The 27976-nt window shown below is 34.1% G+C and overlaps 3 protein-coding genes across 3 annotated transcripts; 2 read left to right on the top strand and 1 right to left on the bottom strand.

Annotated features, from left to right (window-relative positions):
- Positions 1–3572: 3572 nt before the first annotated feature.
- On the top strand, positions 3573–8004 carry LOC115961640 (zinc finger MYM-type protein 1-like). Its single transcript, XM_031080582.1, has 2 exons — positions 3573–5436; positions 7967–8004. Exons 1-2 carry the CDS (start codon positions 3573–3575, stop codon positions 8002–8004), a joined length of 1902 nt encoding a protein of 633 aa, XP_030936442.1.
- Positions 8005–10087: 2083 nt separating this feature from the next.
- LOC115962262 (esterase-like) lies at positions 10088–16488 on the bottom strand. Its single transcript, XM_031081168.1, has 5 exons — positions 15736–16488; positions 12516–12728; positions 11464–11633; positions 10827–11091; positions 10088–10528 (listed from the first exon to the last, which is right to left on the bottom strand). The coding sequence occupies exons 1-5, from the start codon at positions 15992–15994 to the stop codon at positions 10272–10274; spliced, it is 1164 nt and encodes a 387-aa protein (XP_030937028.1). The 5' UTR covers positions 15995–16488; the 3' UTR covers positions 10088–10271.
- Positions 16489–18204: 1716 nt separating this feature from the next.
- LOC115961638 lies at positions 18205–20475 on the top strand. The gene is made up of 4 exons (XM_031080581.1): positions 18205–18322; positions 18745–19394; positions 19515–19717; positions 20289–20475. Exons 1-4 carry the CDS (start codon positions 18205–18207, stop codon positions 20473–20475), a joined length of 1158 nt encoding a protein of 385 aa, XP_030936441.1.
- Positions 20476–27976: the final 7501 nt, after the last annotated feature.

Here is a 27976-nt window from a genome sequence, read left to right as displayed (position 1 = left end):
GCATTGAATAAAGTATTCAATGCCCTGCTGTTGAAGTTAGCTGCCTTGATTTTAGCATCATCCCAATCGGCCGGCACTTCCTTTGGCCCGATCTAGTCTATCTCCACAACTTGCCACACATTTTCATCTAATGACTGCAAGAAAGCTTTCATGTATACTTTCTAGTATACATAGTTAGTGCCATCAAATAAATGAGGTATAATAAGAGACTGTCCTTTATCCATGACAAAAATGGGTCAATGGATCACATAACAAAGATTAAAACCTAATCAGAGTGTGCCTACTCTGATACCACTTAATAGGCCAAAAATGTATTGACCCCTTGTGATGAATTAACAAATCAATTAGCCAAGTTATTAATTAATTCAATTAGCATGCAATACGCATGGTAGCACAAACAAATCACCAACTAAGATAAAATGTAGTGGAAAATAAATTGACATGGTGATTTGTTTACAAATGGGGAAAACCTACATTGGAAAAACCCCACCGGGTGATTTTAAGGTCACCACTCCCGAAAATTCACTATTATCACAATAAGCGGTTACAAGTAAAGGAATCCTAATACTTTATACCAACCTATAGTTGAACCCTTACCCTAATACCCAATTGGACTTGTTCTGTAATGAAAGTCTCTTCTTTTAATGCACGACTCTCAGTATGTGACTAACCAATTCGATACACGGATCCTAGTACGCGGCTTACTCACCAACTTTAGAAAGACGTTGGCTGCAAAGTTCATCAGTTCATCACATGATGAAGATCACGAAACTCCTTGGTTACAAAACCCTACGATGTACAAACACAGCAGCTTCTTCAAGAAAAAAATGAACTAGGGCAAATTCTGTCTGCGGTCACAATTTGCATGAACACAACTTTGCTTCACACTTGCGCAACCTTTGATGACCCTTAAAACAATCCTTATATATGTTTAGGGTTGTGAGAAAAGAAAGCTCAAGTATGTATTCACGGATTGAAGTGAAATCAACTCTGAAAAACTGATTTTCATAAATCTCGACAGATAACCTATCTATTGAAAAGCTATTGAGTATCAGGCTGAAACAGCTTTTTAAATCTCCATAGATACTAGCTGTTGAGCTTTAAAATCTAGCACTTCTTCACTTGATTCTTGGACAGACTTGCATGGCTTTAACACTTGACCTTGAAATCTTGTTCCTTAAAGCATTAAATACATCCTAGATCTACCCAATTACAAGTAAAGTGTGTTTTGTCAAAGGATTAGCTAATTATATATTGACTGACATATGTTCCTAACATTGATTCACATATGTCCTAACAGCATTCTTCTTTGAAATCTGCTAATGATAAATATTATTTAACTTAAAACCAATTTAAAATTCTAGAAATCTTTTTATAGGTCAATGAATCTATCGGTTCATTCGTATTTTGAAGTAAGATGTGGTTTCACAAGGAGAAAATTTAGGACCACAATTTTTTGTACACACAACTTTGCCACAACTCTAATATAACAAACTGTAAGTGATGGGAAAATAATAATAAGTTTATATGAAAGTGATAGACAAATACAAAATGTAGTTCATGTGAAAGTGATAAACAAACACAAAAAAGTTGATGGCCTTAGAATAATTTAAAATGTCTGTGTACTAGAATACAGATTTTTTATGATTGTTTATTTTTTACTTCTTACAAAATTAAAATAAGAGTGAGATTCTTGAACATAAATTGAAAGAAAAAACTGTTGACAAAATGGATCTTTTTGGACATTAAAAGGCTTTGACCTATACGACTGTACTCAGTGGCGGCGCCACGCACAGGTCAGGGTGTTCCTGGGAACACCCTAACCTGAAAAAAAATTACTATAAAAAAAAAATTATATTTAAGCTAAATTAGGAACACCCTCAACATAAAATTAGGAACACCCTCAGATTAAAAAAAATAAAAAATTTATCTGTTCAACTATCAAGCAAAAAAAAAAAATTGTAACAGAGCCAAGCCAAAATTTATCTGTTCAACTTTCAAGCAAAAAAAAGCCAAAAAAAAAAAATTGAAACAAAACCAAGACCGTGGCAAGCCAAGCCCACGGCAAGCCCAACAGAGCAAACCCACCCACAGATTCTCAAAAAAAAAAAAAAAAAAAAACCAACACAGAATCAGAAATCAAACTTACCCACCGTACCCCCGGTCACATCGCTGCAGAAAAAACCAATCCCCAATACACGATACATTCTATACAATACAAAGCAAAAGCAAAACAAATCAAAAGAAATACTGTGTTTATAAAAAAAAAAAACCCCCAATACAGAGCCTCTGTACGAAAACGGCAAAACCAAACCAAAAAACCCCAATACTCGCTCCTTGGTCGCCGTAGCTCGCTCCTCGTCGTCATCGCCGTAGCTCGCTCCTCGTCGTCGTCGCCATAGCTCGCCCCTCATTGCAGATCGCAGATCGTAGACCGTAGATCGCAATCGCAGTCACTAGTCGCAGATCGCTCTGCTCAGTGCTAGCAGATCGCAGATTGCAGATTGCAGTCGTAGTCGTCGTTGCCGTAGCCCGATGCTTGCAAATCGCAAATCCCTCTGGACCGGTGGACCCTCCCTGAGCTTCAGCTCCCTCAAGGTATTTCTAATTTCTCTCTCTTTTTCTCTCTCAGTTTCTCAGTCTCTCTCTCTTTATCTCACTGAGTGTGATTTTCTAAAATAATAAACGTCTCTCTCTCTTTGGTCTTTATTTAAATTAACTCAGTAACTCTCTCTCCCTCTCTCTCTGATTGGCTATTTGGCTGGCCGAATGAATCACTCCTCTCTCTGATTGGCTGGCCGAATGGATCATTGTTTGTCTTTATTTATATTTTGCTTTTTCCTGTTCTTTGTCTTTTTGAATTTGGCTTTAGTGTTTATTTTATCCGTTGGTGTTGTGTTGGTCAGTGTGTGTTCTGTGTTGGTGTGATATTAATTGTCTTTTAGTGAATATTGTGATTTGTGAATCTTGCGAAATTTTCTGATTGGCAGGCAATTCTGATTGGGCATCAGGCAATAAGGCTTATGCTTGTCCATTGAGTGGGGTGGGGATAGATGGGCTGATGGGCACATCACACATGGGGCCGGGAACACAATAATTAAAGCAATGTAATATGTTGTACATTACACTATTTTAATTATTGTGCTACATATAAAATGTGTAATGTTAGGTTTTTTTAGTGTAATGTGTACAAGGGGCTAAATAATATAATAAATTAAGGCAGTATAATTAATGACAAACAAATTAAAGCAATATAGTTTATTGTTACGCTAAACAACAATAATTAAAGCTATATAATTAACCAATACATTATAAAAGACAAATAAATTAAATTATATTAGGCTAAATAATAATTAATAATTTTATAATTAATGAAATAATAATATAACAAATTATAGTTTATAAAAGACAAACAAATTAATGAAGCAAATAAACAACAATAATTAATAATTTTATTAATATTTCAAATGAACTTATAGTTTATTGTTTATTCTTTTGCTAGAATTATGGACAAATATTTGATAAGAAAACCACGTACCCAAGATTCATCTCTTGTGCAAGATTCATCTCCTATGCAAGATTCATCTCCTGTGCAAGATTCATCTTCATCTTCTAAGCGAATTCATGTTGATTTTAACTTAGAAAATCTTCCTTCAGATCCTGGGCTAAGACAAAAGATATCATCTTATCATCCTAATAATCATGATGAAATAAGAAGACATTATTTAACAAAAGGCCCTTGTCAACCTGTTCTTCATGAGTTCCCTGCATCATATTTTTCTGAAAAGCCCCATCGATTTAGATCTGACTGGTATATAGGTGGAAAGTGGTTGGAATATAGTATAGAGAAGGATGCGACATTTTGTTTTTATTGCTACCTATTTGGGCGACAAGATGTTGGTAAGCAAGGAGGAGGTGATACTTTTGTAACGAAGGGATTCAAACTTTGGAATCAGGTTGCGAAGTTAGAGTCCCATGTTGGAGGAGTTAATAGTGCTCATAGCCAAGCTGTCAAGAAGGGTGAAGATCTATTGAAGGAAAAGCAACACATTCAAAGTGTTTTTGTTAAACAATCAAATAAAGATAAACATGATTATTGGGTTCAATTAAATGCAATAGTTGATTGCATAAGATTCCTTTTATGCGGGAGATTAGCTTTTCGTGGTCACGATGAATCTCAAGGTTCAAGTGATAAAGGAAATTTTCTTGAGCTTGTACAATTTTTGGGGGATCACAATGAATCTATCAATGAAGTGTTGCAAACAGCTCCAAAAAATTGCAAGCTTACCCACCCGGATATTCAAAAAGATATTGTGAATGCAATTGCACGGGAAACATCCAAAGCCATCATCAAGGATCTTGACAATGGGTTCTTTTCAATATTAGTTGATGAGTCACGTGATATCTCGGTGAAAGAACAAATGTCCATCGTTCTTCGTTATGTGAACAAAAAAGGGATTATTATAGAGCAGTTCCTTGGTATTGTATATGTTGCAAGTACCACCGCTTTGTCACTCAAATGTGCTATTGAATGTTTACTTTGTGAACATAATTTGAGTTTGTCGAACCTACGTGGGCAAGGTTATGATGGGGCTAGTAATATGCAAGGTGATATCAATGGTCTCAAAACTTTAATTTTGAAAGAGAATAAGTCAGCATTTTATGTCCATTGTTTTGCTCATCAACTTCAATTGACACTTGTTGCTGTTGCTAAAAATCACATTAACATTGTTGAATTTTTTTATGTGGTTAGTAATTTAGTAACTGTTGTTGGAAGCTCTTGTAAGAGACGAGATGCTCTTCGAGATGCACAATTTGCCAAAATTAAAGAAAATTTGGAGAATGGTGTATCTTCTTTATTGACTGAAGTATCTTCTTTTTGTGCCACGCATGATATTTCTATCTTGAACATGGATGAAACATTTGTAGTTAGTGGGAGGTCACGACGCAACACTCAACAAAAGACAAATTTACATCATTATCGTGTTGAGCTATTCTACACAGTCATAGATATACAACTTCAAGAGCTTAACAACCGTTTTTCTGAGTCAAATACCGATTTGCTACTTTGTATGGCTTGCTTAAATCCAAGTAATTCATTTGTGGCTTTCGATAAGGAAAAGTTGATTCATCTAGCTAAGTTCTATCCCTTTGATTTTCTTGGGACAGATATTTTGGCACTTGACTCTCAACTACAGAATTACATTTTTGATATGCGCAGCAACGACTTCTTTTTAGAGCTTCAAGGAGTTAGTGAACTTGCTGAAAAGTTAGTGAGCACAAGGAAGCATGAGACTTATCCTTTAGTCTATTTGCTTGTGAAGCTAGCTTTGACCCTTCCAGTTGCTACTGCAACAGTAGAAAGAAGTTTTTCAGCAATGGAATATATAAAGAATGAACTGCGCAATCGAATGGGAGATCAGTGGATGAATGATTGTTTAATTGTGTATATTGAAAAAGATGTAGCTTGTAGCATTGATAATGAAACTATCATGCAAAGATTTCAAAATATGAAAACTCGTAGAAGAAAATTTTAAATTTTATGTATTTGCATATTTTTTTATTGTTGTTGTTATCGATACATAAAATTTTCTTTTTATTAAATTGTGTAATTCATGCTTGTTGAGGAATACCCTGACAAAATTTCCTGGAATCGCCACTAGCTGTACTCCATCAATCATCCATATCACGATAATAACAAAAATTATGACTCAAAGTTGTGTATAAATATTTTCTCTTATATATTACTCTAACACATGTTCTATGTGCTGGTGGACAACTATACATCTTTGGCTTACCAAGTTATCTGAAACCATCTTTTATGTGCCTAGTGGACATCTATCTTTGTCTTTCAAGTCATTTGAATCTGATAGAGTCCCAAAATGTTGAACATATGATTTGTTCATTAGGGGTGTGTAAAAAACCGACAAATCGAAAAAACGCTTCAAACTGACCAAACCGATGCAAAAATTTCGGTTCGATTTCGGTTCGGTTCGGTTTCGGTTCGGTTCGGTTTCGGTTTTATTATATAAAAAACCGAAAATTTCGGTTCGATTTTCGGCAGCAAATTCTAATACACCGAACCAACCAAATCGAACCGAAATATATTAAATAATAATTTGTACAAATTATTTCAACAAAGTTCCTACTATCCTAGTGGCAAGGACACACGCTTGTCTCTAGTCAACCCAAGTTCGACCCTTAGTAATAGCCTTTTTATTTTTCCTCTCCTTATTACCAAAACTACGTCATTTTGGGGTTTGCTTTGTAACCCTAATCCTATTTTCAGCATTTGTCTTTCTTTCTCTTCAATCTTCAATAGCAGCCATCTCTTCTCCCCTTTCCCTCTCCAGTCATTCTCTTCCTCCCCATCTCTCTCTTTCTGTCATAGTGTCATGCCTCCATTTCTCTCTCTCTCCATCACGCCGCTGTTTCTCTCTCTCTATCACACTGCTTCAGTACATTCTTCGCTAGTACGCTGCTTCTTTGTTCTCTCTTTTTTATTTCTTTTTTTTTTTTTTTTGGTTTTGTGTTTGCTACTTTGCTTGGTACTTGGTGTTTGGGTGGTGAGAAAACGTGGGAAAACAAAGGGATTTTCTAGGTTTGTTAATTTTTTTCTTTGTTTGGTTTCTTAGAAAATAAATGATAAGGAAACCGAAAAAACCCACTAGTACGCTGCTTCGCCGTTATTTTTTGGGTTTGTTTGCTTTCTTCGTCGGTACGCTGCTTCGTCGTTCTCTCTCTCTCTCTCTCTTTTTTTTTTTTTTGGTCTTGTGTTTGCTACAGCTTGGTGTTTGGGCGGTGAGAAAACGTGGGAAAGCAAAGGGATTTTCTGGGTTTGTTCATTTTTTTTCTTTGTTTGCTTTCTTAGAAAATAAATGATAAGGAAACCGAAAAAACCCACCGAAACCGACCGAAACCGAAATCCAACCAAAACCGATGGTTTTCCAATTACTTCGGTCGGTTTCAGTTGAGAATTTCACAAACAGAAAATTTCGGTTTTGGTTGGCCAACACTTAGAAAACCGACCGAAACCGAACCAACACACCCCTATAATGTTCATGATTACTTTAACACCCACCGTACACAATTTGTAGTTTAAAAATAAATAAAGGTAAACAATTTTTTTTTTTTTTTTAATTTTAGGTAGAAAAAAGTAAACGATTTGATTGGGAACTAAAGGCTGAACACAAGCCAGGATGTTTGACCTGAAAGCTGAAAGCGAAGTGAAATAAGAATAACCCGAAATATAGGTGATGAAAAAAGTTCCTTGTCAAATTAAATAAAAGATATTTGGGAATAAATTGTGAGCTTACTTGTGCATGGACAATGATTCACTTTCAAACCCAAAGATTTTGGTAGGGTTCCGTATTTGGGGTTCCATTCGCTTGTTCCAATAAAAGTATACAAGATAGAAAATTTATGAAATAGAAAATAAAATTTTATTTTTTCACATAAATATAAAGTTTTTTTTTTTTTTTTTGTTTGGTTGAGAATGAAGTATATATTTTTATGAAAGTGAAATTATCATTTTGATCTCTATATTTTGTGGTCATTTTAAAAAGCCAACTTAACAAATTTTGAGCCAAAGTGGAAACTTTTTTTATATTTAAATATTAATTAAAAATTTATTTTTATTTTTTATTTAAAATCTAATTTTCTTACTTTTTGAGATAGAATTACTACTTAAATTTTTATATTCAAGTTACACTAACATTTCTTTTTTGTTGATATTTTAGTTAATCCACTTAATCTTTCATTAGTTTCATGTTACATATTCGACCTTAAATAGAATTTTACTAATTTTAATTTGAAAAACTTCTTTCTACATTTGCCATTATGACAAGTATTGTTAGTAATAAGTAAGCAAAATATGCATTTGGAAAAAATCAAGTCTCTTTATATATTAAGTACATTAATTGGAGTATTTTTCATCTATTTGCAAAATTTCTTTTAAAACTTTTAGATCTAAGTCCCAATGGAGCAAACTTTGTCACTCAATGAGGTGATGGAGACCCATTCCAAATCCCCCATCCTACCTTCGACTAATTGGATAAACTGATATACTTAACCATAATTACCAAGCCAATTGCAAGCATATTATGACACATCTTCAGCTAAATATAGGGACACTCGTAAATCGATTATTGGATAAAGCATACTACTTGGTCACTCACTTGTTTCCTAAAAAACCAAGAAAAAAAAAGTCTAGCATTCATTAGCTTATAGCTGTGGTAGAATTTAGATCAATGGCAACAACTTTTTTGTTAGGTCATCTGGCTAAAACCTAGGATGCACAGACACTTCATTTGGGGTCGTAACGGTGTTCTATTTGCCATATCATGTTATAAGTTTTCAAAAACTGCTTGTGTCATCGTGTCGTACCTATACTCATATCTGTGTCTGTGTCCATGCATAGGCTAAAACCTCTCTTAGCAGACCTTAATATATCACTCTCATAACTGACACAATTATACTATGACAAGAAGGTTTTCCATTCATATAGATTCAAATCCAATTTTCCATGAATGCACAAAGCACATAGAAATAAATTACCATTATACCTTATGGTAGAAACTTCAAAACGAGTTAATCTAGACCGCATGTCTCAACAAACTTACAACCAACAAATTTGTTAAGCACTCTAACAATCACAAACTGAATTTCTTCTTGGCAAGTTGGGTATCATGAATATTGACCCCAACTCCAGGGGAAGTGTTGAGGAAGACTAACCCAATATAGAAATTTGTTGAAACTTATCAAGAACATTGCAACTGTCAAGCTTGTAGTTCAAAATAAATAAGAAAGAAGACAATGAAGCGGTGTCGTTTTATGCTAAAGACCCAAACTTAGACACGATTTCATAGAAAATAGGGGTATTTTAGAGAGTTTAAGAATCTGTATAAGAATATTTTAGTACAAAAAATAATAAAATCCAAACAGAAAATTCTGTTATTATGACCAAAAAAAAACACCGGGCCAAAGAATTTCATGACATCTGATAGTTTAATCCAATTGCACGCATGTCATGAGACAGAGTGGGCTAACTTTAGGGACACTCGTAAACCAATTACTACTTGGTAAAAATCACTTGTTTACTAGAATTTTCTCAAAAAGAGAGAGAGAGAGAGAGAGAGAGAGAGAGAGAGAGAGAGATAAAACCTTGCTTTCTAGAAGACCAAGAAACAAACAACCGTTTCTCATTCATCAACAATGGCAAATTTTAGATCAATGGCGACAACTTTTTTGTGAGGTCACCAGCTAAAACATCTTAACAGATCTTAATACGAATTGTACTTCAAAAACAAGGTTACCATTCATATAGCTTCACATCCAATCTTCCAAAATAATCAAAATGAAGAAGAAGAAAAAACCAAAGTTCATTTAAATGTGATCATTTTTTTCATTCTAGTTTATATGCTTATGATTGGTGGCTTGAATAAGTTTATACGTGGGTGCATAGCATAATGTCTTAACCATGTAAGACTTTGAGTTGTACTCTACGTAGGACATGTAAAGCAACCCTAGCTGACTTCTATTTTATGCTAATTAATGTATGAGTCATGTTAACGGGTGCTTATAGGGCAATTGTTAATAAATCATATTAGAAAAGTTTTAACACCACTTTCATAGGAAATATAAAAAATTATCAAAAAAATTAATTGCATTATCATTTTTCCATAATATATACACTAGTAATGCAATTACATGTGAAGCAACCCTAACCGCAAAAGTAGAATAGGGTTTTCTCTATTCTCAATTATTTTGGAAGAGTTTTAAGCTGTGACTTTATTCTAAAGATTTTCAGGTTTTCCTAGTCACTTGCTTCTTGTGAGTGAGGGCTCTTTGGGAGTATTTCGAATTTGGGTTTCATTAGAGTGTTTTGGTACCACTTTTTGTAATCTCCTTTTGCTGATGAAACTTTCTTCTCAACACTATCCATGCATTTAGACTAAAGGCCAAACCAGGTAAATTTTTGTATTCTAGTATGATTGTTTCTTTTCTTTCTATTTCTATTTTGCATAAACTCATTGTTATTTGGCTATACACACAACAAATAGATATTTATGCCTCCGCTATTCTCAACAAATTGATATTAAAGCTTCCGCTTTTGCAAATTATATAACAGGACTATCTTAAGTACATAGCAGGCTATTTCAGAATTAAGCCAATATCTATATGGGAGACCATAATTAAAGAGTGCATAATAACTTGCAGTACAAGATTATTTTGATTTATATATAGGTGCTTGTGCAGCTGTGCCTATGAATCTAAATGTTGTGACAAGCCATTTTCAAGGGTATTGGTGGATCTGAAAAGGCTCCGGTTGAAATTTGGTCGAAAACAAACTTGTTCGCAGCCTCTGTATAGTGAACCCCATCCCAATTTACTCTAACTGAGGGGCGTTCACATGAACCAACAAATATCTGGCTTCCATTGACTGTGATTGTTCCTCCACAACCAACACTACTGCTATAATTGTACATGCCACCATAGCCACAACAAGCAACGAGAGGAAGCTCAAATCCTGATATTTTCAAGTAATAATGGGAAATTTTTTGACAATTCAATAGTTGAAGGATGAGCAATTTTCATAAAATTTTATTATGCCACTTAAGAATAATTCATTTTAAATAAATGTTTGAAAAAAAAAAGATGAAAAATGCTAATAAGCATCTCAGTATTTCTTTGAAAATATTCAATAGTTGAAGGATGAGCAATTTAAATCTTGGATGTTGCCGTTGAAAACATCAAGATGTCTCTGTCCCTAATTACTAATAATTTTTTGTTATATAATTTTCAATGTAAAAAACTATGGGGCTTACCATATTCCTTTGGTTTAGTAAATAGAGAGTGCTTGACAGAGTAGACGTCCACATATGTGATTGCAGCTAATGGAAGATCCTTCCTGAGTTGAACTATGGCCACCTTCAAATTGTGGTTGAAATATTGAGCTACATCATTATAAGACTTTGCGCAACCATAGCTGTCCCTTTGAACTGATGGAAAATTGGCCAAAATATAGGGAAGGCAGCCAATTGGTCCCGTGTTATGGATCCAAAACGATCTAGCTCCCAAATTATATATATTCTATGTCATAACATCACTTGATTAGCATTAAAAAAAGACTTAGTTAATGAATACTCTAAAGTCACACGCTAAAGTGTAATTAATGCTCTATTAAATTATATTTTATTTAAAATTATGTCAAATTATGCATATATATTAAAAAAAAAACACACACAAACTCACAATGAATTTATTCCTGCAATTTTTATATATTTTTCCAGGAAAAAAAATTTATTTACCTGTTTTTTTTGTCTTTTCGTTGTTGTTGTTTGTTTGTTTTTTTATTTTTTCCTTTTTTCTAATTAGTTTAACAAGTGATCATGTTTCTTCTTAAAGTAGTGCGCCAAGGCCAAGCCAGCCTTTTTTCAATGACTAATCATAGTATAAATTTACCTTAACATTAATGGAGAACTTGTTTACTATATCAGGGATAGAAGCATTGACTTCCTCTATGGTCATGTTACCAAAGAACCCCTCAGCAAGATCATTCTGGCCGATATCGAATGTGTATAATGCTTTTGAAAAATAATCCCCCTTGGGCATTAAAGTTGCAAATATTCCTCCTACAAGAAATTTAAAGGATTTAAACCCTAAACCCTAAATTTAGAGGCCCAATATAAACCAAAAATGCATTTGATAATAGAGATGGTTATAAGCTCCTCAATTCTCAACAAATATATGAGGTATTTTACGAGCACAACAAAATATTACATCTTCACAACAAGCTAACATGTCAACTTATTATAAGTCATAATAAAATCAAATTTTACCCACCACAACTCAAAACTATGGTATTGTAAAAATGCTGTAAGATTTTGTTATATTTATAAACTTTTTCAATACATAATATGATGTTTATGCATTTTAAAATTTTACCCTAAATACATTTTCTTAAATGTTGTACCTTAAGTTCCTACCATGTGCCAAGAGTATTGTAACTTAACTAACATCTCCTGCATTTCTTGATGTTTTTAATGAAAATATCCAAAGTTTGAATTTCTCATTCTCATCCCCTATTGTAACCTACCATGTGATTATATCAATTGATGTAGCAAATCTTTCCATAAAGACTACTAAATTCAAATATGTGGTTTATTTATTAATAAATTCACATGTTTAAATATTGGATATCTCTGTTGGAAACATAAAGAGGTATCAATTAATTTACAAGGCCTTTGACAAAAGCAATAGTAATCTTAGAACACCTAAGGCGCTACAAATCTGTAACTATCATTTTATGATAAAAGATAATTAAATAAATGATCACTATCTTTTTCTAATTAAATACAACCATATACTTGAATTTAATTAAAAATTTTAATATATATAACATCTAAGAAACTGTAAATAAAATATTAATCAAAATCAATCATTGAATTTAATTAGAAAATACAGTACATAACACCTAAGAAAGTGTAACTAAAGTTTGTTGTTACTGAATTTACCTTTTTTCCTAATCATTTGTGATCTGGATTTGAACTGCACGAATTGTTGTGAGTACTGTATATGGAGGTAGAAGGGACTAAATCCACCAGCAGGTATAATATTGGTTGGTAGTCTGATTGTGGATGCAGTAGTGGCAAAATTTGCACCGTGTGAGAAATTGGTCCCCAAGGAATCAAGGTAGGCACTCAGATAAAGGAGACCAAGACTCTTTGCTGCAACCATACAATGTGAGTGATCAAACAGTTGATAATTAGGCATAAAGCTTATAATGGGAATTAAATTAATTTCAACAATGCTGTGGAAATAATAAATTTCACAATTTTTAAAAAAAAAAATTTAACTTCACTTTTATATCCAACTTTCAAATTATGATGTTGGAGCAACATATTATGATACTAAAAAGAAAAAATTAACAGATGTCCTAAGAGTATTGGTTTATAAAATATTATTAGAAATTTTTTTAAGGGTGTCAAATGGGTGAGTTTGGGTGATTTTGGGGTGGGCATAATTTGATTGGGTACATAAAACTCATTTACCCATTTATTGCCCATTTAAATAATTACTTCTAACCTAAACCCAACCCATGAGTTTCAGTTATCTCAACTAGTAAAGTCTCTGATGATTAAATAAGAGATCTAAGCAATCCTTGCCTACACCAAAAAAATTGATTAGGTGTCTTGATCTAATAATAAAAAACTATTAGTAGGAGTGGACGCCATAGGTTGAAACTCTCTAAAAAAAATAAAAAATAAAAAACCTAAACCCAACCCAACCCAGTTATTATGGGTAAACCCCAACCCACCCAATTACCCAATAATCAAAATTATCAAAATGCCACTAAAATTTGAAAATGACCAAGTACTCATAAAATCATTTCAATTTACCAAAATACCCACTAAACCTAAAAAAGACCAACAATGCTATTAAAAAAAAAAAAAAACTAAAATTGACCAAAATATCCCTGAAACCTAAAAATTAACCAAAATACCACATAAACCTAAAGTCTAAAATTTGACCAAAATACCCCTCGAAACCTATAAGATGACCAAAATATTCCTAAAACCTAAAAATGACCAAATTACTCCTAAAACTATAAATGACCAAAATACCCCCCCTAAACCTAAAAAATGACCAAAATACTCCTGAAACCTAAAAATGACTAAAATACCCTCAAACCTATAAAATGATGAAAATGCTCCTAAACCTTTAAAATAACCCAAATAAACCCAAAACCTCTAAAATGATCACAAATAACCCGAAACCTCTAAAAGTACCAAAAATACCCTGAAACCGCTAAAACGACCAAAATAGCTCTAAACCTATAAAAAGACCCAATACCCCCTCAAAATATCTAAAATGACCAAAATACCAATAATCGTATAAGATGGAAAAAAAAAATACACCTAAAGCCTCTAAAATTACAAAATAGGGGATTGGGGTATTTTGGGTGTTTTGAGGGTGTTTTAGTCCAATTGAAGGTTCTAAGAGTATTTTAGTCATTTTACAGGTTTCGAGGGAATGTTACTAATATTTTAGGTTTTAGGGGTGTTTCGTTAATTTTTACATTTTGGGGCTATTTCTATAATTTTCTAGGTTTTGGAGGTCTTTTAGTCATTTTTAAGGTTTTGGGGATATTTCGGTCATTCTTTAGGCTTCAAGGGTAGTTTAGTCATTTTTTAGGTTTACAAGGTATTTTGGTCATTTTTTACGTTTAGGGAGTATTTTGGTCATTTTTTAGATTTTGGGGAGATTTTGGTCATTTTTTAGGTTTAGTGTGTATTTTTATCGTCTTACAAGTTTAAGGGGCATTTTTTTCATTTTATAGGCTTCGGGGTATTTTGGCCATTTTTAGGTTTAGGGGTTATTTTGGTCATATTTTGGTTTCATGGGTATTTCGGTCATTTTTTTTAGGTTTCCGGGGCATTTCGGGTGATTTTTAGATTTCAGGGGTATTTTGATCATTTTTTAGGTATAAGAGGTATTTTGGTAATTTTTAGATTTCGAGAGTATTTCGGTCATTTTTTAGATTTCAGGGGTATTTCAGTCAATTTTTAGGTTTAGTGGGTATTTTGGTGATTTTTAGGTTTCGGGAGTATTTTTTTCATTTTTAGATTTAGGTGGTATTTTGGTCATTTTTTAGGTTTAGGGGTATTTTGATCAATTTTTAGGTTTTAGGGGTATTTCAGTAATTTTCTTTAGGTTATGGGGTATTTTGATAATTTTTAGGTTTAAGGGTATTTTGGTCCATCTTTTATGTTTTAGGGGTATTTTGGTCATTTTTTTGTTTAGGGGGTATTTTGGTCAATTTTTAGGTTTTAGTGGTATTTTGGTTATTTTTTAGGTTTAGGGGTATTTTTGTCATTTTTTAGGTTTTGGGAGTATTTCAATCATTTTTTAGGTTTAGGGAGGTATTTTGGTAATTTTGAGGTTTAGGAGGGTTATTTTGGTCTTTTTTAGGTTTAGGGGTATTTTGATCATTTTTTAGGTTTCGGGGGTATTTTGCTAATCTTTGGGTTTAGGGGTTATTTTGGTCTTTTTTAGGTTTTAGGTTATTTTAGAGTTAGGTGATTTGTAGAAATGATACTTGAATCATAATGGGTTAATACCCATTTAACCCAATTAATAATAATTAGGTGGATTTGGGTCTCATTTAAGTGATTAGGTTTGAGTGGGCAAATGAGTTTGGGTTGATTTTGCCACCCCTATTTTTTATTAGAAAAGAAAAAAGCAAATGATTTATTTTAAAATCTTCTATATTTCTAATTAAAGATGTATTAAAACTTTTCTAAAATAACTTAATAACGAATATCCTAACAACATCTTTTACCAGGAACCATAAATAACCCATGATTCTACCTTCGCGCTTTGGTTGTTCTATCATTTTAATGTGGATAAAAAAAGGGACCATCAATGAGAAAATGAGTGTCTATGGATCTTCATGGGCCTACCACCTACTTAGTAGTGCAAACTTTATCTATGTACTATGTTTTTTATTTGACCAATTTTCTTTTTATTTGCGCAATATTTAACAGAACAAAACGCAATACTTTCTGTCATTAACAGTCTAACACTAACATTGATAACTAAACGACCTCACTTACTCAACTTTTGCATATAAAGAAAGGACAAGGTTTTTATGCAACAGTAACTATGAGGATCTAATTCCAAAATTCTTAGTTTATAAAACTAAAATCTACTAAAAAGAAACGAGGTACATACCCATGAAATCGATCATGAGCCGGCCATCGGAGGCCCTTCCAGCAGGTTTGTGAAAATAGGTCTCCCCATAAGGTGGCGGTGTTGTTATAAGGGAAGCAGACAATCCACCGGTGTCAGAATTTGAGTCACCAAAGTTAAAAATTGCTGGAAAGTTGCACCTTTTCAAACCAAATACAGGATTCATTGTGGAAGCAAACAACAAAAGCATACAAAAGAAAGGGAGAGAAATTGTGAACTTGAGAATGGTAGGAGACTCCATATTGGATAAAGAAAGAGAGACGCAAATAATACTGAAACCAAGAACGAAAGTTTGATGTCTATATATATTGCAAGGAAAAGTGCACTACCCTATCCTATATGGCTATATCTATTCCAGGCTGTCAAAGGCCTATACTTCGCTTTCATCTTTGAATTCTGGTGATGATGAATATTATGCAACTTAGACTAGTTTAAAATTCTAGGAAGTCTATCCAATAGGTCCATATCTGTCGGTTCATGTTTATTTTGAAGTAAGTAGAGGTTACTAAAATGTGATTGATGATGTCAACGATCGTCAGTTGAATTCTTCATCCAGACATAAGGGATGACCAAACGCCACCTGCAAAATATGAAAGACTTCTTGAATAATAACATTGGGATGGTGCTTACCAAGGACCCTCCGATGTCTAAATCAGATACTCAGAGTTGTGTTGTAAGGCGTATGAGAATTGATTTTAGTAAAAGAATTGGGTACCTTTCCCTGTTTATGGAGGTTGGTATATATCACCTTCCTATTTGTAGCCAATGGGCTCCTATTATGATTGTTTTTATGCCAATCGTAACATTCCTGTTGACCTGATGGTTATTCATGGTCTTGTTAACAGTCTTTATGTCCATTGCTTTCGTCCGTTACAGCGGTGTTATCAATGCTCCATTAATTTCGTAACCGTTATATTAGATGGACAATCATTTATTCTTGTATCTATCAGTAATAATTCATATCAAGACACTAATTGGAAATCAAACCATTAAGCTAACTCAAACTCATAATAATAATAATAATAAGTTGTATTTAAACAAATAATTTGAAAGAAAAAGTTGTTGACAATTTGGATCTTTTTGGATATTCATTCCTAACAGCCGCAACATTAATTTATGGAGTGGTAACTATGTGTTTACTATTGTTGAACCACCTAAATTTACGTGCTTGTTATTTTGTTATTGATTTGAATCCTAGGGTGCTATCCAAACAGCAAAAAGTTTAATTTTTTCAAAAAAAATTTAATGTTTTTTGTTTGTGCTTGTGCTTGTTAATTTGTTATTGATTTGAATCCTAGTTGCTATTTACACAACAAAGTTTAATTTTTTCAAACTAGGGGGTAGGAAGAAGATTGGAGCTAAACTTTTTGCCATTTAAATCTTTGAACTTTAATCCATATTTGTACTCTACTTTACACATCTTTTATGCGCCTGGACATCTATCTTTGGCTTATAAATCATCTGAATCTGATAAGAATTACAAAAGTTTGAACATTTGTTTTGGTCATGATTGGAACTTTACCACCCATGACCCAACAAACACGATTTGATTGACACAAGCTAGGATGTTTGACCACAAAGCGAAGTGAAATAACCAGAAATGGGTGGTGGAAATAATTCCAAAACAATTTAAATAAAAGATATAGGGAAGAAATTGTGAGCTTTTACTTGTATGCCGATAACTATTCAATTTCAAACCAAAAGACTTGGGTAGAGTTCCGTGTTTGGGGTTCCAACCTAGGTTGCACGGACACGCTATTTTTGGCGTCGTGTCGGTGTCCAACACATGTCGAACACCGGAACGGGTACAACGCGTCGGATTCTGGTGTCCGGCGGTGTCTCTTTTTTTTTTTCGCTTCTCCGACACAACTCCGACACAGTGCCGACGCGGCTCCGACACGCCAGCAGTGAAAAAAAAAATCACAAATTTTGACAGGTGGACTTACCAATACCATTGATTTGGTGATAACCCTCAAACAATAAAGCAAGTTTAGAGTCTCTTAGACTGAAAGTTGAAACCACATCTCAAGTTCTTCTCAACCCACCCTCCCTCTGTCGCTGCCGCTGCCCTCTGTCCCTCGCCGAAGTTAGACCGGGCCAATTGGCGAGCTCCAACGTCAACGTCATGCCCTCTGTCCTCTATCCCTTCCAATCTCTCTCTCTCTCGGCGTGGACAACAAGTCCGATCTCTTGATTCTCTCTCTCTTTGTTTTGTTTTTTTTTTCTTTCTTTCTTTCAAATATTAATTTTGGTGAATGGGTGGGTGTACTGTTACTCACTTATTTATATAAGCTATAACGCTTTTTTTTTTCACTGCTGCTATGGGTGCCCTCTGTCCTATTTTTTTTTTTTTTTTTTTATATAAGTTATAACTTATAAATTTGTTTTTGTGTGTCCTACTATAGTTTTATTTATTTATTAAAGTTAAATATTGTAGGTGATTTTACTAAAATGAATACTGAAACTAAAAGTGAAAAATCATCAGCTGAGACAGCTGCTGCTCCTCTATGGAAATATGTTACTAAGTTAGAAAAAGCAAGTGTTGGTGGTGGGAATGTTGCTTTCAGATGTAACTATTGTGAAAAAACTTTCAAGGGGTCTTATTCAAGGGTGAACGCACACTTGTTAAAACTGTCTAAGTTTGGAATACAACCATGTGCCAAGATTGGAGATAAGTATTAGAATGAAATGCAGAAATTAGAAGATTTGTATGAGGAATCTTCGCGTAGATTGAAGAAGCCTAAGCTAGTGTCTTTACCAACTGATTCTCCTACTAGTCTTAATTTGGGCAGTAGGGAGAGTAGTACAGCTACAAGTCATCCATTTTTTCAAAAAAAAAAGGGGGGCTTGGGAATTCTCCTTTGGAGAGGACTTTTAACAATCAATGTCGAGAGCAATTAGATTCTCTTATTGCTAGGACATTTTATTCTGCTAGTTTACCCTTTCACTTTGCTAAGAACCCATATTGCATTGAGATGATCAAATTTGCAGCTAATAATAATTTAGCGGGCTATATTCCTCCGGGTTACAATAAATTAAGAACAACTCTGTTGCAAAAAGAGAGGGCACATATTGAGAAGTTGTTGAGGTCAATTAAAGACACTTGGAAAGAAAAGGGTTTAAGCATTGTAAGTGATGGGTGGACAGATGTACAAAAAAGGCCACTTATCAATTTTATGGCTACATCAGAGAAAGAGCCACTTTTTATCAAATCCATTGATGGTACCAAAGAGTACAAAGACAAGCGCTTCATTGCTGACTTGTTTCTAAAGGTCATTGGTGAGGTTAGGCATCAACATGTTGTCCAAATTATTACTGATAATGCCTCTGTTATGAAGGCTGCAGGATCTATTATTGAAGCTAAATATCCTCATATATTTTGGGCACCTTGTGTTGTGCATACCCTCAATTTGGCCTTAAGGAATATATGTGCACCTAAGAACTCTTTGCAGAATGAGGTTGCATATAATGAATGTAACTGGATTGCACAAGTTTCAGATGAGGCAACTTTCATTCGTATTTTCATCACAAATCATTCTATGAGATTAGCAATTTTTAATTCATATTCCCCTTTGAAGTTACTTGCTGTTGTTGAAACACGATTTGCTTCAATAATCATCATACTTAAAAGATTGTTTCAAGTAAAACATAATCTTCGAAATATGGTCATTAGTGAGGAATGAATGTCATATAGAGAAGATGATGTAGGAAAAGCTCAAACTGTGAGGGATTATGTTTTGAATGATTTGTGGTGAGACAAGGTTGCATATATTCTAAGATTCACAGGACCTATTTATGAGATGCTTCAAGTGGCTGACACGGATGCACCTATTCTCAATAAGCTGTATGAAATGTGGGATTCCATGATTGAAAATGTAAAGAAAGAAATATACGAGCATGAAGGCAAGGAAGACTATGAGGAGTCTCCATTCTATGATGTGGTACTCAATATGCTCATTGAACGGTGGACTAAAAATTGCACACCACTTCATTGCCTAGCCCAATCCTTGAATCCGAAGTAATTTTTCTATCTCTTTAATCTTTTCATTTATATTCTTTAGGCATTTCCAAACAAATAAACTAAACTCATTAGTTGTACTTATTTATTTGCTTTTAACTAGGTATTATACTAATTAATGGATTGAGGAAGTCAGAGGCCGTGTTGCGCCACATAAGGATGCTAAAATTGCAGCGGAGAGAAACAAGTGCCTCAAAAGGATCTTCCCTGATATTGATGATAGGAAGAATGTTAATATGGAGTTTGGTTTGTTTTAAGGAATTAAGGCTTATGATGATGATAACATGGAGGATAGGTGGACCTACGATCCAATGCTTTGGTGGTCAACTTATGGGTCCAGTTTACCAGTGCTTCAAACTTTAGTTCTAAAGCTTCTTGGACGGCCTTGCTCATCATCATATGCTGAGAGGAATTGGAGTACATATGGCTTCATCCATTGTATGAGAAGAAATAGAATTACTCCTAAATGTGCTGAAGATTTAGTGTTTGTTCATTCTAATCTTTGACTTCTTTCAAGGAGGAGGCCCGAGTACATTACAGGAGAATCTAAGAAGTGGGACATTGGTGGAGATAATTGGGATGAACCATTTGGAGGACCTAGGTTGCTTGAGATTGCTTATCTCAGACTAGATGAGCCAGAGATGGAGACAAGTATAGTTGAGAATGATGACTATGTTGATGACGATGATGTTGTTGTTCTGTGATAATCCTGAAAGTTTAAAACTTGTTATCCTTTTATGTTTTTAGTTTGACGTTGAACTTGTTATCCTTTTATGGTTTGTACTCTAAACATTTTATGTGTATTATTGTACTACTTTGGGTGTTAGTTTACTTATTTGTAGTTCTTACATAATTTAAATTCTAGACATAAACATATTTTATGTCTAAAAATATTAAAAAATATGCCTAAATATAAAATTTAATTAATTATTTAACCGCCGTATCCCCGCTGTGTCGTGTCCTTATTTTTCAAAAACTGCTGTATCCTCGTGTTCGTGTCCGTGCAACATAGGTTCCAACGTACATAAAGAGATGAAACCATTGACTACTTGTATCATACAGATTAATCTCTATGAGTTTGGTCAACGGTTAATTTGCAATCAAATTTTCTGTAAAGAAATCTTTAATAGAAAATTGTGGTCTTAATAAAATTGACTCAACTAGTAAAAATTGATGTCCTTAAAAAAAGCAAGGATTTTGACTCAAAGCAGCAGAGGAGAGAAGGATAGTAAAAAAAGAATATTATTTAGTATTTTGGTGCTCTTTCACCGTAAGTTTTAAAGGTTCATATTTATAGGTCTAATTAAATATCATATCAAGTACAAAATATCCCCTGCAGGCAATTAGGTTCTTAATTAATTGTCTTCCAAAGTATGATTTGCTTTGCATAAGTTATGCATGTGGCCGAAATGAGCTGCTCAACCTGTCACATGCATAGTATAATATATGCACATTATATTATATGTTAGGTTATAAATTGACCTTAGTTAATTAATTCAATTACTAAGTTAATTAATTAAGTCAAATTATATGTAAATTATCCAAGATTTCTCACGTGATTTCAACTGTGGGGCTAAAACCAAAGCTGATGTTCCTCTAATTTTCACATCCTACGTGTACACATGTACAGGCAAACACCAATACTACTGATGCCCCAACAAACTCAAATCAATCATTCAACCTCTGGAAAGTATCACACCACTTTCTTAATTTAGCTGTGGAAAAGTTTTACACAAAATTTTCACAACCAAAAACCCTTTCAGTTCAAACAACAATTTTCTTATAAATCAGTTTTGGAAACTGTTATGTACAAGTAACAACATAGATAAGAAAGGCAAAACACCAACCAAATACAGAAGGAAGACACCTTTAGATGAACTCTTGCCCTTTTGATGTTGCAGATGTTTCCTTGATGGGAAAAAGAGCATATAAAACAAGCTTGCTCGAGTACATCACATGTAAATTTGAGTGGCAGATTCCTCAGAAGATGAGGGCTATAAGGCTCGCATTTTAACCTTATATTTTTTACAACTTGAGACTTCATTGCCTGAGGAATAATAATCTGATACATCTGATACAAGTCGCTGGGATGATGTAAAATCATTGTAAGCAATTCCAATATCGTTACCACACTTGCGGCAAAGAAGTTTGGTTCTCCGACGGAACAAGCCCCAAGAGTTCTTAGAAAAGTAGGGTATGCACTGGATTTCATCAACCTGAGTAAATCTGCTCTCATCAATGTTAAAGAAAGAAATGATCCCTCTCTTTATAGATTTTCCATATTTAGAAACAATGGTTGAGGTGTTCCGATTGCAAGAGCTTAGGTTTAGATCATACCCACAAGAACCACAGCTGCATAAAAGTGACTGTATTGTCATTGCCATGTAAAAAGAAGCATCTTTTTTTTATAAGGTGTAAAGAAGCATCTTTACATTTATTTTGCATATACAACCAATAAAACAAAGACAAAAGACACCAAAAACTGCAGGAAAATCAACTGAGGCCTTTTTATCGTAAATTAAGTGTTATTAAAAATAAGGTGATCAAAAATTCAAAAACTGATCAAACCTACAGAATCTCATAGAGACAATAGATAAAGTTACCATAACCTTAGGAAAAGTGATATTTATTTTGTAGGATAGGTCAATTGTATTACTAGAAACCTCTCTAAAATGTTTGTTCTATTTGTCTTTTTTCTTTTTTTCATGTAGTAGTGACAAAAGTGAGTGATTAATTTGATAAACATTGATGTTTTCCAACATGATGAATCAATTATGTTAACTCTCAATTCTCACACACCCAAGATCCTAACAAGCGGTGTGGGCCTCAAGATTTTAATCCTAATGAAACTTCTTAGAGAATGAGTTTGATGGAATTTAACCCAAGGTGAAGATTTATTAAAAATTGCCTCAAACTCCTATTTAAATTTATTATTAAAAAGATTTTTCTTTGATAAGTAAAAGAAAATATTTTCCTTGTGAAAAAGTAGTTTGGTTTTCCTTAAAATTTGGCTCAAACTCCTATTTCAGTGACTTCAACATAAGTTGGTCTTCTTCTTTATAAGGGTAGTGTTATAGTTCTTATGAGGTTTAAAGATGCATGCATTAGCATCCGATGATTGTGTTTGGAAACTGAAAGTCAAAAGATGCCTATGGATAAGATTTTTTTATTTTAGATACATTTCAAGTGGGAAGGAGAAATTCAAACTCTAGACATCTCTATTGGAAACACTTAGAAATCCTATTTGACCTAAATACATATGGTGAGTAGATTGTGAGTTAAGAATTTGTTGATCCATCACTACAAAATGCGGGGGCCTTGGGACACGTTTTGTTAGGCCGCGGCTATAAAAAAAGCGGCCCAAGATAGACTAAAGCCGCATTTCTTAAAAACACGGCTTAAAGAAAAACTTAAAGTCACGTTTTAAACGCGAGGCCATAGAAGGATTTTGAAGCTGCGTTTTTTTGAGCTATAGCCGCATTTTTGGGGCTGGGGCTATGGCCGTGATTAAAAAACGCAGCCTAAGGACCTCCGTATTTAATTTTTTTGGCAAACTCTTTTTTTTTTCCTTAACTGTGGCCACGTTTATAAAATGCAGCTCTAGCCTCCCTAAAGCCACGTTTTATAGACATAGCTTTAAATTTGGTCTGAAGCTGCGTGTTTAAAACGCGGCTTCAAATTTGGTTTGAAGCCGCGTTTTAAACACGTGGCTTTAGTTTTGGATGGGGCTGCATTTCTTAAACACGGCCTCAGCTTTGCCTATAGCCGCAGTTTAAAAACGCGGCTTTAGGCTTTGTATATATACAATTGGGTCAAACAGTTTCAACCCTAGCCTCTCCCACACATCAGCCTCTCCATCTCTGAAGAGCCCGATCTCAAGCCTCGCCCTCCAAGCCTCCATCTCCGATCTCAACCCTCATCCTCACCCTCCATCTCTGATCTCAACCCTCACCCTCCATCTCCGATCTCACCCTCACCCTCCATCTCTCCGATCTCAACCCTCGCCCTCCAACGAAAGATCATTACAAAGCGGATAAAGTGAAGTTTGTGAGCCATGACCGACAGTCACCTCTTCAAAAGCGGATAATTATCTCTCTCGACTGATGTGGAGGCACTGTAAGCTCTCTCTCTCTCTCTCTCTCTCTCTCTCTCTCTCTCTCTCTCTCTCTCTCTCTCTCCTAGTGTGTTTCATTTTGCTCTGCAATTGCGATTTTTGAGCTATGAGTTTTGTTCTTTGATATACTTTTTCTTTCTCAATGCTATTTCGTAACCCTAAAGTAATTTCCATGTACAACATAACTCTCTATGGTTAGGTGCGTTTGGTTGCGCCGTTAGTCGGAGTGTAGAAGATTATTGATTTTGACATTTTGTTACTGTTTGGCTGCTAATCGCAAAACCCTAATTGATTGGTTTAAGATGGTGAAATGTTTGTGATTTTTGATGATTTATATGTATATGGAAAATTTGGTTTGTGGGTTTTGTTTCTGAGCTTCATATTGGTACTTGATTTATATGTGCATGTGACTCCACACAAAATCTGGAAGAACGTCTTGGATGTTGACCCTCCAATAATGATTAAGGCCACATTTGTGCCTGCCGACTACATGATTGGAAATCTGGCTAATAACTTTGTTAGCTTGTCACCTGAGAGGACATAATTCATTTAGAAAAAATTAATTCTTCTTTAGCAATAATACTTTGAAAATGTTAACAAAAACATTTCTTTTGATAATTCTCAATGTATAAAAGATTGGTAAGCATGTTAGGATGTTTTATTTGATTAGATTAGCAAATTCTGTGTTTTTTTTATTAGTAAGTTATGTATCTGATGACCTTGAATCTAAGACCTCACCATTTGTTGTACTCTTATAAGGAGAAAAAGTGTCAAAATGACATTTTGTGTATCAAAATGACATTTTTTATACAACAGCTACTGTGGATGCTCTGACTAATTTGGTGGAAAACTGGAAATAAACAACTTACAATCATTATGTTTATATTAAAAGTAATTGACTTTATTCAATATATTTATTAAGAAGTGCAAAAGATTCCTACTCATAAATGCATATAGCCCCAAAGAAAAATCACTGATTCAGGAAAAAAAAAATCATAAGAAAAATACTAATTTTACGGACCAGATATATTTCGAATTGTTTGTTCTTAAATCTTAAATGGAGAAAGAAATATATTTGACAAAAAATCTCCAATTTCCATTTCTTTCTTTGACATTTATTTATGAATACGTTTAGTGGCAACTGCTATGGGGATCTTGTTGCAAATTCACCATATTAGACAAGTTTTTTGTTCCGAAGGAGAATTTGGTATAAAGTGCAATAAGTTGGACATTTCATTACCACGGATCTATGCATTCTCGCCTTAGAAGTCCATTACCTGACTTAGATGGATGATCTATGCATTCTGATTTTTGTGTTTACAAATTTGATTGTTACTTGGACCTTTTTTTCTTTTGTGTAATAGTTGCTACTTTTGTTTTCTACAAGTTTCAGCTTTAAACCGGCTGCCTACAAAGTGGTGGAACTTATTTATAAAGCACTTGGTTACATACTGAGGTTTGGTTTCTCCTTTGGTTTTCAATTTTTCAAATTTGATTGTGTATTGTTGTTTGGTTGCTGAAAAAGTGTGGAGAATGTATTTTATTTTTTTGGTTGCTGATGAAGTGTGGAAAATTTTACTTATTGTTGTTAAGGAAATTCATATATTTGCAAATTGGTTATGGATGGGAATTTACTTGTATATTTTCTTTACTGTTTAGTTGTTTCTTGCATCTTTGTAGTATGTGATTATTGACTCATAACGTACATTTGCATTTGTGAAGGTATCTAGACTAGAACCAAAAGTGAGAAGGTTAGAAGCTGCTGATAACAAAACTGAAAGCCTGGTAAAGGAAGAGCTTACTGTCAATTTCCCTATTTTGAGTTGTAATTATAATCTCTGTTTCCTTTATAGTTTTCATACAAACATTGATTGAGTTCTGTTTTTTTTTTTTTTTTTTTGGGTGGTTGATTGTAAGCATACTCATCTATGATACAATCTAGCTTTGGATCATTAATTGTTTTTGTAAACTCATTTAAATAATAGTGTGATACAACCAGGTTAGAAATCAAAAAAAAATTTAATTGTCTTTATTTGATTTTTATTCCTTGTCTTTTCATCAAGGGTTGATGCTTTTCTTTACTTTTATATATAAGGACATACTCTTTATTAGAAAGATGGGCTTTTTGGTTCCAAAGGCACCTAAAAAGGAGTCCAAGGATGTCAACATCCTGACATGCTCTCTAATGTTAAAATTCTTTGATGCTTTCCCTTTTCTTTTCATTTCTTTTTTCCTTTTGAGATTCTCATGAATAAATTTGATGGGAGAGAGCAGTGACACTGTCAATTACTAGAATCTGTTTATTTGTCCCTTTCATCACTTGTCTAATTTGATGTAAGCTTAACTTGAGAAGCCTTAAAACGTGGCTATAGGTGATAGATATAGCCACATTTAAGAAATGGGGCTATAGTTGTGGCCTATAGCCGTGTTTTCAATGCAGTTAAAATGTCTTCAAAGCTGTCAACAAGGGTCCTATGGCCGCACTTTTTCAAACGTTGCCTAAGAAATGGCTATTTTATTTAATCAAAGGGCAGGTAGTGATCCCATTAAAAAAAAAAAAAAAAAAAAAAAGGCAGGTAGTGAAAATTAAAAAGAGAAATCAATGTCAATATGTTTTAGCTTTATAGGGACAAAAAAACTGAAATAAAAATGATTCAGTTGAAGAATTTTTATTGATAGGAACATTTCATGTTTCTTCATTTTTTTTTTGTTCATAGTTTTGACGCTGTGACAGCTTTCTCAAGATGATTGCAATAAAAATTGACGTTGTGACAGCAAAGACAAGTGAGAGAGAGGAAATGTGAGGAAGTTGAGTGAAGGAAATTGGGTTGGGTAGTAGCTAGCCAATATATAGAACTTTGGGATGGGGCTAGCTAGGGACTATTTCAGCCACTATCACAAGTAACTGCAATGGACATAGGCGAGTGTTGGTACCAAAAACCGCTTGATACAAAGCATTCGCATGAAGAAAAAAACTCACTTGCCTTTTTGAACGTAATAAACTACATTTTTAAGGAATTTATTTTACATTTATATTGCATGTTATGTCCCAAATTCCATTTGCTATGTTTGGTTGTCGATTGTCGCTTCATATCACCAACATAAATTTTCACTATTGTAATGAGAATGTTGAATATGATGTAGGCAAAAGAAAGTGGACAAGCAATGGAGCGTGCAGCTGTTTTCACAAAAGTATACTGCACCAAAGATAGGCATCCTGTTAGTGATGAAGTGTGAGATAAGATTGTAAGCCCTATATCGTAACCTATTTCTTTTGTATTTTTTGCATGAAATGTTTATAGCAAATAATATGTTATTTGGTTCTTGTGTGAAAACAAGATAAAATGACTAAAATTTTAAACAACGGGGGCTCACTACAAGGAGACCGTCGCGAAGGAATCCTATGGTCAAAAGATGATGTGTTTGCTCAAGTGATGGGCAAAGAACGTTGTGGACGTGTACGTGGGGTCGGTTTTGGACCAACCCCAATAGGAAGAAGTGGGTCCAACCTTCCATGTTTAACTGGGCCGTCGTCCAGTGAAACGGCCCATCAGATGACTGAATTGGAAAATTCGTTGAGGGACCAACTTGCTGAGTCAGAGCAGAGGCATCAGGAGCAAATGGCCTCATTGCATGCACGGCAAAAGGAGGAAATTGCCGAAGCACTGGCCAAAGCAAAGCGGGAATCATATGCACGACATGAGCAGCAAATGGCCGAAGCAAAGCGGCAAATGGATGAAATGATGTCGGGCGTGACAGCCATGTTACAAGGAGCCATGTTACAAAGCAACATGAGCAGCTTCACAAATTTTTCAGTTACTAAAAATGTTGCCTTTAATTTAATGAAACTTGCGTGTTTATTGCAATGCATTGTTATGTGCTACTAATACGATGTGTATAATATATTCAAGATAGCGCTGCATCACAGTGAGGACTCTTCGTGGATATTTTAAGATTGTATGTTGTATAACTTTTTGGCTATATCAGAAGGAATATTGTACACATGAAGTTTATTGCAAGTATATCAGCATTTTTAAAATAATTGTTTTTGTTGTTTAGGAAAAACATAAATTGGGTATTCAATGGAATTT

This window comes from Quercus lobata, chromosome 9 (assembly GCF_001633185.2).
Source record: "Quercus lobata isolate SW786 chromosome 9, ValleyOak3.0 Primary Assembly, whole genome shotgun sequence".
NCBI lineage: Eukaryota > Viridiplantae > Streptophyta > Magnoliopsida > Fagales > Fagaceae > Quercus > Quercus lobata.
Note: the sequence above shows the minus strand (reverse complement) of the source record. Positions and strands in the feature narration are given on the sequence as shown.